Below are 11,020 nucleotides of genomic sequence, written 5' to 3'. Positions count from 1 at the left end.
CGATTGATTTGGAGTTGTTGATGACCTACGAGGAATGATGCTATGTACTTGGGCTATTATGACATGCAATTCTGCAAATGTGAGAAAGGGTATGAGTTATATGATTCTGTCATTTTTTTTACGTGAGTTCTATTATGGATGACAAGTACTTATTTGTTCCTTATTCGTTTGTATGGAAGCCAACAAAGAGGTTTCAGAGATGCACCGAAGGTTAGAGGAAGAAAACATTGAAATGACCAGTGAGATTGCAAATTTACTAGAAAAAGTTTGTCCCAAATAGACTTCATGTTGTGCAATTCCCACAGTACTCTTTTAAGTAAGTATCTTGTCATGCCCCGAACCTCGGAGCGTGAGGGAAGAAAGTATGACTACTAGTCACTAAGGCCAAATTCACATTAAAGGAAAACACACTCATATATAAATAATAAATATCCAAATCAAGGCCCTCAGGTCAAATATCTGGGCAAACTTATGCCAACAGCACTTAAGGTCCCATATCCACAACAACTTTATTTGGCACAAGAGTCCTGATCACACGAAGAATCCTCTTGGCCTAACCAAATAACCATGACATAACATAATCCAACACAAAGTCTACAATACGCAAAAGTGGTCTCACAACATAAGTAGGTAAATAAAACAAACTAGTAAATACGACAACAACCACCCAACACTATCCAGTCCACCACGGTCATGCCCCTTTCTACTGATTTGAATGACCCACATCAGGAATAGGCTCACTTGAAAGGAATAGAAAATATAGGGTATGAGCCGAATGCTCAATAGGGATATAAAGAGTATAAATAAAGGCTGAAGTTTCAAAAAGGTAAATGCAGCAACATGTCAATGAGAAAATATGCACCTGGTCCACCCATCCGAACATTCAAACTCACCTCCAATGATCAACTATCAAAATCTCATCATTCTCGAGCATTTACAAGCACCAGATATCCGGAACACCAGTAAATACTCAAGAATGTCAAATATCAGGCACAAGAATCCCAATCACAGGGAACCCTCTTGTCCTAATATCCTCTCATGAGTCCCAATCACAGGGCACCCTTTTGAGTCCATAATCACATATATCCGCACAAGAGACCCAATCACAGGGAACCCTTTTGGCCCAATATCACAGAAACCCCCAATCCACCAACACCTAACATGAAACACCCAAGTCTATATCCGGTGATTCATCATGCTGCTAATAATGCACAATAGAATGCAATGTCCATATACATCAACATTTCATGAAGAGCATTTCAAACATGTCAATCAAGCTTGACATTTTCCAAGGTTTAATGTACAATGAATAATCAATTATAAATATAGCAAATAACAAGAATAAAATAGGGGTTCGGCCCTCTTTGGAACAAACAAAGAGTAGCCCAAATGAACTTACTAAACCAAACAATAATATGATATCCAAGAAGAGGAAATTTAAGGCACTTTTGCGAAATTTGAAGAATCCAACAAAAATGGGAAAAATCCTTACCTCAAAGCGAATTGCAAGTTCTTACCATAAACACAACGTATACTCCTTGTAAATTCACTAACCTAATCAATGAAATAAGCTTCATTAAATTTCCATATTCATCAATCCATTCAAGTCTTACATTCCATACTCTAAAATCCAACCCATTTCTTAGAAATCCACATTCTACGTTAAATTCAAAGATTAGACAATCTAATCCCACCATATATTATTTATCATGTCAACCCAACCTTAATTAGAACAATTTGAGAAAATAAATCTTACCTTAAAACTAGATAGTGCCACCAAATGAAGAAATAGAACTCTCCCCTCTTGAGTTGATTCAAAACCCACACTTGAACCTAGTAATCCAATGTGATTAGAGTCTAATTAGAGCTATTGGATAAAGAAAAACTCAATTTGAATCAAAACCACCATGACCCATTTAATCCACAAACCCTAGGTTCAAAGACTTACCTTAATCCTTTCTCTCTCTATAAACAAATGAAGTGGGGATGTAGGTTCCAACAAAAGAGCACTCTTGCAAGCCGGAAAACTCGCCAGAGATTCGTCAGAAAATAGATGTCGTGTGTGGTGTGAGATGGGTTAGGGAGAAAGTGAGGGAAAAGGGTGGTTTTCCCCCCTTTTGTGTGTGTGTGTCCGGTGAAGGTGATGAGAACCAAGGAAAGACAAGTCCTAGTTAATCTAGTTTCTTATATTATTAGTATTTACTTCCAATTAGTATTTGTTTAGTATTTATATTCTTATTGGTATTTTCTTTTAATTAGTCTATCTTAGCTATAAAGTAGTTTTCTATATAGTTTTGGTCTTCTAGTTTGAGTAGGTTTTGGGTTGTTTGCTTTGGCTATATAAGCCAGTAGAGTTGTACTTATTTGGATGAATAAAAGAAATTAAACAAAAATCGAGACTTGTTCTCAAAATCGAGAGATTTCTCTCAACCCAAAATTGTTCTTAATTCTATTAAGATCAAGGTTTTCATCATTGGTGCGTTCATTAAGAGAACTCGTCATGGGTTCTAACTAGAATCGTATCAAAGCCAATCTTCAAGGGTTTCGCATGGAGATTCTACAACAGTTTGCCCTTATCTAGCAACAACTAGATAAGATTGATGACTTACTCGTCAAGAGCAAAGATGATCTGAATAATTATCAATATCTATTTTCGATGAAGAAAAAGAGGAAGACTTGAACGTGAATTCTATTGATGTGGGAATAGATGAATTATCGATCCCAATATTCGATGATTATCCGGACGAAGGAGATTTGTTGCTGCAAGAAGAGATCAAGGAAGAAATATTGGTGGAAAAATTAGACATTATTCAACTAGCAAATCCTGACAATATTATGGTGCTTGTTGAATATGTTGATTTTGTCATTCCCAACTGGTTTAGCAAGGTCAAGAATCCTTCGCTCTCTTTGATAATTAAAGTTGAGGGTTCAAGGAAGTATTGGTCAAAGACATGCTTCTTCGTATCGATGATGCTATTCTTGATAGGGTTTTTATTGCTAGTACTATTTAAAATTCGAGGTCGAGTTTTTCTCCAACAAAGGGAGACTAATGCAATGGTTAAAAGTTGTTCAAGATGCAGTTTCATCCTTGTGGACAAGGATAGTCTTGAAGAGGGAAGGAATGATGAGAACCAAGGAAAGACAAGCCCTAGTTAGTCTAGTTTCCTATATTATTAGTATTTACTTCCAATTAGTATTTGTTTAGTATTTATATTCTTGTTGGTATTTTCTTTTAATTAGTCTAGCTTAGGTATAAAGTAGTTTTCTATATAGTTTTGGTCTTCTAGTTTGAGTAGGTTTTGGGTTGTTTGCTTTGACTATATAAGTCGGTAGAGTTGTACTTATATGGATGAATAAAAAAAATTAAACAAAAATCGAGACTTGTTCTCAAAATCGAGAGATTTCTTTCAACCCAACATTGTTCTTAATTCTATTAAGGTGCAAACCTTCACCCATTTCATTTTTTTTTCTCATTAATTTTTAAAATCCTTAATTTGTTTTCTTTTTTATATTTTGACCCATAAAGCTATTCCAAATAATCCTTTAAGCCCTTTTGAATGTTTTTTTTCACCCCACAATGTTATTATTTGCATAACTAAGCCCTTTTTATTCTTTTTACTTATTTATTTATTTTAGGACGGGGTATTACATATCTAGTGATGCTCCAGCTATTGTAATTTTTTGTAATGTGTGTTGTAGCTTTGGGATTTTAATAGGGATCTTTGGCAGTACAATATAGGAATGTTGTGGCCTTCAGTCTAGATTATTGGATTTCTTTACGAAATCTTGCAAACTGTTGAATTTTACTTATACGTAATTGGACATCATGTACTCTATGACTCCGTTTGGTACAGCGGAAAGATTGATTTTCAATACTAACGGAAAAGCTGTGAAAAATATGTTGAGCTTAAAGCTGTGAAATATGTTGTGAGGTGCTTGGTGAATTAAAAACTGACGCTAGCGGAAAAATTGTTGAAATAAAATATTATACTATTAATTTTTTATTTTTATATTAAAATTAATCTAATAAATATAATTCTTATTAAAAATCATTTTAAGTATTAATTTAATAGATATTTTTAAGTATTAATTAATAAATATTTTCAATTATTAATTAATAAAATTTTAATATTTTTTATTTTAAGTATTAAAACTGTTAAAATACTTTTATAGTATTAAAACTGTTAAAAATAATTTTAAATATTAATTTTCATAATTTTTTAATCATTTTGTTATTATATTTAAGCTAATAAATATAATTTATTATTAAAATTAATTATAAATTGTTTATATCAAAACTGAAATTAATGTTTTAAATATTAATAAAAAAGTAAAAGAAATTAATGTTATAAATATTACTAAATGTTATCATTTGTAGGACCCACATTATTAAAAAATAATAAAATGTAATAAGAAAAAAAGAAGGGAGACGTTTAGCCTTCCGCAGTGAGGGAGCTTCTTTCCCTCCAGCGGATCCGCTGGTTCCGCTGTATCGTTTGGTGCAGCGGAAGGTGACAACAGCTGGTGTAGAGGATCCGCTGCACTAAACAGGCAGTATGTTTAATCATCGTATTTTATAGTTTCACCAAACACCTAATCATCGTATGTTACGGCGTATACTCTAGTATAAATTGATAATGCATACTCTGTCAGTCATACTCTCTACCAAATGCAACCTAATTTGTAGATTATGTCAGAAACTAATTTGTGGATTAGGTTGGAGTTCAATCAAAATTTGATTGTCAAATTACATTGATTTAATGTTTTTATTGTACTTACTACTTTAGTTTTATTTGATGAGGAAATAAAGTCTTTTTAATTAAAATTTTGAGTTAATTAAATTTTAAAAATGGATTATACTTCAATTTTAAATGGGCTTGGCCCAAAAATAATTTTACATTTTTCATTAGACTCAATAAAAATTGATGAATCTTATTTGAACCACAACTTTCACTAAGTACACCCCAAAAAACACAAAAAACTCTCATTTATATACACCCCCTCTTGGCCCTACCGCCATCATCTCCTTCTCAACCCTTCTTAACCGACCATCTCCTCCTTTCGTTTCTCAGCCTCTATTGGCAGCCATAACTATGGCTTCTCTACTAGCTAACGACATCTCAAGCTTCGCTCCCCAACCCGTATTTGATAAACCAACAACGGAGAACCCATCAACGATTCACCTTGCAAAACCCCGTTTAAACCCCCCAAATCGTGCGAAAACGGATGCAATGTGGTGGAGAGGACTCCGGGAGGATGGGTGGTGGGGGCGAACTAGAAAGGGGGCTTTTGGAGAGGGAAGTTATGTTGTTTGACGGCTTTGTAGACTATTGTGGTTGTAGTGCTGACTATGGTTGTTTTGGTTTTGTTCATACCTTCCATAACGAAAAGAAGACAAGTAGGGGACGAAATTGATTCCAGGTTTGAACCCCGATCTGGTTGACTCCAACATTAAGGGCCACTTTGGTGATGACGTGATACCTAACGTTGAACAAATGCACCATTACCATGCCAACACCACCTGCACTTGCAGATGCCGCCATCTCACCCTTCCTTCATTCAATTTTTAAATTTTCTTTAATCTCAGCCAGTGGTGAGATTCAACGATTGAGATTATGGGGTGCAGTCTGTTAAATTTTTTAAAAAAGAACAAATGTGATAAACTCATAATTATTATAATTTTAATTGAGATTTATTTAGAGTGGATGTATTCAGTGGTGAGATCTAACGATTGAGATTATGGGTGTAGTCTGTAAAATTTTAAAAAAAGAATAAATAGGATAAACTCATAATTATTATAATTTTAATTGAGATTTATTGAGAGTGGGTGTATTGGTAAATAATGGATGCAAATAAGGTTATCTAAAAAGGACAATGCTAGAGACCCCAAAAATATCATCCCAAAAATCCACCAAATGTATGTGATATTAAAATAACCATTGATTAAAAATATATATAGGATGCACTTCACATCTAACACTACACATTAAAAGGGGGTCTTTTTTGAGTATTTTTTTTGAGTGTCAGGTATTATTCATCTAAATATTAGCACCCTCCCCTATACTCTGTACTGTTTGAGATAGCAGCGCATTTTAGCACCAGTTACTCGAAGCAACCAGACACCACGCGTGCTCATAACGTCCATATCCTTGGTATTCTCTATTTCTAACTCGAAAAAAATTCTCCCCCTTTTTGGAACGCCAACAGCAAGAACTATCACTGTAGTCTTCTTCTTTCTTCGGATGTATCGAGATCTGCTTGGCAGAGGGAATCAGGGGTAGAGAGTTAGGGTTTAGGGGTTCAAGGGAGAGCCACGTAATGGCCGCCGTTTCACAGTCCCTACGCTTTCTTGGGGTTTCATCCGGCGGTAGCTTCGAGGTGCTCAATCGGATCCTACAAGACCTTTGCACCCGTGGTAACCCCAAGGTATCAAGATTTTTCTCTTCGTTGTGTTAGTTAATTGAAGTGAAACTAGTTGTTGAATTAGGAGGGAAGTGAATCTCTTTGAGTTTTGTAATTTAATGTTTCGTAGCTAGAGACTTTGTGCGGAAGATGATCTCTATGGTTTTGGTTTTCGACCACTTCTTTAGATGAGCTGCTTTAGGCTTATCCGAATTTCAGGAGTTCGACGTAAGTTGTTGGAAAACATTGATTACTTGAGTCTCTTAGCTCTCAGTAGTACAACAAAATATTACTTGTATTATTTACCAGAATTTTCTTAATACTGTGATAAACTCTTGAAATGACAGTTCTGGGCACAAACTGTTTTAAGCATTTTTTTTCATACTTTTTGGTTTATATTCAATTGTTTACAGGAGGGTGCTGCGTCGGCTTTAAGAAAACATCTGGAGGAACAAGCACGTGATCTCAGTGGAGAAGCTTTTTCTCGATTTATGGATCAGTTGTACGATCGTATTTCTGTTCTCTTGGAAAGCAATGATGTTGCTGAGAATTTGGGAGCTTTAAGAGCTATTGATGAGTTAATAGATGTGGCACTTGGTGAGAATGCCTCCAAGGTCTCAAAGTTCTCTAATTACATGCGTACTGTATTCGAGGTAAAGAGGGATCCTGAAGTTTTGGGCCTTGCTAGTAGGGTTCTTGGCCATCTAGCAAGGGCTGGTGGTGCCATGACTGCTGATGAAGTGGAGTTTCAGGTTGGTTACATCTTTCATTAGTTTTTAATATGGTTATTTTGTTGTGATATCTGATATATATTGTTATAGCCTAATATGTGGCCTAGTGGTAGAGTTGTACGGGTGCAACCTAGAGGTCATAGGTTTAATTCATGGAAACAGACTCTCCACATAGTATGTGGGGTAAGGTCTGCGTACATACATCATGTCTGTCATCGATCATGCCCACTGCGGGAGTCTTGTGCACGGGAGTTGTTTACGTCTTTTTATCTAATATATATTGTTGTTTTAGGTGAAAATGGCACTGGACTGGCTTCATGGGGATAGAGCAGAATATCGACTTTTTGCAGCTGTCTTAATATTAAAAGTAAGTTTGATTTTTCTGCTAGCAATATTATCTGCAACTATAGTATGTTAATTCCAGCATGAAGTATTCCTTCTCCTGGAAGTGGCAAGGTCATCTTGAACTTCTAGTTATTACAGTTTGTTTTTGGTTAGTTTCTTTTGTCTGTTTTTGTTGTTATAGGACGTGAGATTTATGATTGATTATTGTAGGAAATGGCTGAAAATGCTTCCACTGTATTCAACGTTCATGTGCCTGAATTTGTTGATGCTATCTGGGTTGCATTGAGGCATCCAACATTAGCTGTTCGAGAACGTGCTGTGGAGGCCTTGCGTGCTTGCCTTCGAGTAATTGAAAAGCGTGAGACGCGCTGGCGTGTACAGTGGTTAGTTTAATTTTTTTTTTTCACAACATATATATCTGATTATTGACAACATATATATCTGATTATCATGTGTCAATAAGTTATAAATGTGTCAATAACTTACAAATGGGACAAAGGAGGAAAATCAATAGCACATTGTGAAGTATTCTAGTTTCTATAGTGGAATACAGCTAATTTGATGATTCTTTTCATTTCTTACCATGCAAGTTCACATTGTGAAGTATTCTAGTTTCTATAGTGGAATACAGCTAATTTGATGATTCTTTTCATTTCTTACCATGCAAGTTTTAATAGTTGAGGCTATCGTGTATCTATAGAATGATAGATTGATTTTCATGGACTAAGAAAATAAGTTATTGTCACCCAAAGCAACCTGTGCACTAACAAGAATACAAGAAGAATTTGCAGATGCTTCCTATGTCCATTATTTGTCTGATCTGGAGGGAGAGGAATTTTAGGATTTTCAATTCAAAAGAGTCTTTTTTTTTGACATCTTCATATATAGCTGGTTTAGTTGTTTTAAACTATGGTGTGCCTTCCTTTGTAACAATGCTCTTGAGCATATAAGTTTGCGACAAAATTTTTTATTTAAAAAAAAAAAAAGAAAAAAAGAGAAAAAGAAATTGAACTCTTAAATGTCAAACATGTAAATGATCCAACTAGGCAACTAAATTAAAGATAAAAGTGGGGCCATTGTTGTAAATGTTCCAATAGTAAATTCCGTTTGAAACTCTAGGGCCTATTATCCTATGATACCACTGCGTAATGAAGACGTGAACTAAGTAAGCTGACTGGATCATACTCTTTATTAGGGTGATTGGACCTCCCAGATAAATGGGTTTTTCTTCTAGTTGCCACCCTTCTCCTTGTTCTCTTTATAATAAAATGTCAAACTGAAATTAATCTAATTTCTCATTGTTTAAGACCGGACTAGAGGCGATATATCACAATAGTGTGTTGAAAATTTTTGCTCTCATGAACAAGTGAGAACATAGAATTAAACAACACAAAAGAATGGCGTCTACTATTCTATTTTCAGTCAATCAATGTCTGGTCATATTTGGCCATAATAAAATAATCTTGTAGTACGAATCAACGGGAAAAAGAAATGCTGAAAAAGATGGTTGAGTGCAAACTAAATTCTTTTGCTTTGCTGGTCATTGATGTAAATGTGGTACGGAACCTAGTTGGAACAGTGTTGTTAAAGGCGTAAGGCGCACAAAGGCGCATTACACATCAAATGCCTGAGGCGCAAGGCGCGCGCCTAGAGCAAAGCTAGGCGAAAAAAGGGAAAATTTTATTCCTTTAAATATAGAGATTTTATCCCATGTAATTCTGATCAAATATTAATTAATTTTGAAGGATAATATGATATGAACTTCTGACTAATATAGGTTAAAATTAAATAATTTATTAGAAGCAGGAAATGCTCATTTTTGAAGAACAGGTGTACTAGATTAACAGACACCTAAGCAAATGCTTTGGTTGCTGTAAGCCTGTAAGTCACCAAAAGATAGTGTGGCCTTGACACATGGACCTCATTTAGCATTCATGTGATAAAGGCATATAAAGGATCATTTTTGAGGATTGAGGAACACCACTGATAGACTTGTGATTGCGGAAAATATAGCAAGAAGGGGAGTCAGACACCTACGCAATTGTTGTTGCTATAAGTCACCAAAGATAGTGGTCTTGACACGTGGACCTCATTTAACCTTAATGTGAAGCCATATAATTAGTGGACCTCATTTTGACAATCAGGAAATACTTTTGAAATTAAAAAAAGAGATCATTTTGACCTCAATTCTCCTAGGCGTGCGCTTGACCAGCCTTGCGCCTGGTCTGAGGCGCGCGCCTAGGCCACGCTTGGCTGAAGCTAGGCGATTAAGGCTAGGCGAGGCACCCATGCTGCGCCTTGCCTTGCCTTGCCTTGCCTCGCCTCGCCTCGCCTGGAGCGCCTAGGCGCACGCCCGGCCGCCTCGTGACAACACTGAGTTGGAAACAAATTAGGTTGAAAGAGTGAGCAAAATTAAAAAAAAAAACCTATGGCGTGAGAAGTTGTTGATTGCAGCACTAGCTTATCAAATTCCTTTGCATCCCTTTTTAAAAACTCTTCTTGTGCGCCAATGACTTGAGAATTTAAAGGGAGATTTTGGTGGATTGGTATGGGTCATTAAGCTAAATATCATCTACAATGGAAGAAGTTTGTTGTTCTAAAATAGCAAGGCATGTCGAGCGAAGAACTTCTCGCTATCCTATTGGCGTGGAGCAATCCATAAAGGATGAGATGGGTATGTTCAGATTCTCAATCTTGAAGATGCTCAGCAATAAGTCTTGATGGTGGAGAAACAGGTAATGCGCGGTGGGCCGGTGGCCCCATGGAGACTGGAGACCTATTTATTGACAAGTTGGTAGAATTGCGCTGCTATTCAGGTCGTTCGGGCACTTAATATAATCCCCTAAAACTTGATTAAGGTGCTGTCATAACTGGTCAAAGAGGTGGTAGGAGCACAACAAAAACACATAACAATGGAAGGGGAAATGTTAAAAATTAGTGGAAAAATCATTGTTGGTACCTGCTACTAAAAAATCCAGCTATTACTCACATTTGATGCATCTGTGGAGAGAAGGGTCACAGTTCTGATGCATATTTTTAGAAAAAATTGCAATTTGTTGAGTCAGATGATGAGGGGAGAAGTATGTTGAGGAAGAGGAAGATGCGGATATGCTATGGTGGAAGGAGTCTTTGGTCGTTTGGAGATTGATGACTCAATGTGCCCTGAACCTTCTCTAAGATGAAACACTAAAAGACAAGGGTGCATACCAATGAACCTCCGCTATCCATTCCCCCTACCACCCTATCCATACCCACTGGCGCTCGCTTACCAGCCATACCCAAATCCTTTGTCTCCGACCTACCCACTATACCCAATCCCATCGTCTCTGACATACCCACCATACCCATACCCATCATACCCCCTCTTGCCTCTCTACCACCATACACAACCACAATTTCAATACGCACACCATACCTACAACCCTAACCTTTCACCACCACTACCGCCAACACTACCCCCACCCCAGCTTCCGACCCCACCAAGACACTTAATACCACAACTACCCAGCCCCTCCACCACCAGAGCCACATCTTCCGCCCTA

At 36.6% G+C, this 11,020-nt stretch overlaps 1 protein-coding gene across 2 annotated transcripts in view; it reads left to right on the top strand.

Annotated features, from left to right (window-relative positions):
- The first annotated feature begins 6,082 nt into the window (after window positions 1-6,082).
- Window positions 6,083-11,020, top strand: part of LOC119982056 (serine/threonine-protein kinase TOR) — a 45,847-nt gene continuing 40,909 nt past the window's right edge. Inside the window, exons 1-4 of one of the 2 annotated variants that reach the window (XM_038825231.1) lie at window positions 6,083-6,426; window positions 6,816-7,154; window positions 7,426-7,500; window positions 7,689-7,861. In XM_038825231.1, the coding sequence (XP_038681159.1) occupies window positions 6,319-6,426; window positions 6,816-7,154; window positions 7,426-7,500; window positions 7,689-7,861 (695 nt within the window). In that variant the 5' untranslated portion in view covers window positions 6,083-6,318. Of the gene's footprint in view, window positions 6,427-6,815; window positions 7,155-7,425; window positions 7,501-7,688; window positions 7,862-11,020 lie in introns of those variants that run through there. The other variant, XM_038825232.1, reaches the window with a different exon arrangement.

This window comes from Tripterygium wilfordii, chromosome 17 (genome assembly GCF_013401445.1).
Source record: "Tripterygium wilfordii isolate XIE 37 chromosome 17, ASM1340144v1, whole genome shotgun sequence".
Classification (NCBI taxonomy): domain Eukaryota; kingdom Viridiplantae; phylum Streptophyta; class Magnoliopsida; order Celastrales; family Celastraceae; genus Tripterygium; species Tripterygium wilfordii.
This window is presented reverse-complemented; position numbering and strand designations above follow the sequence as displayed.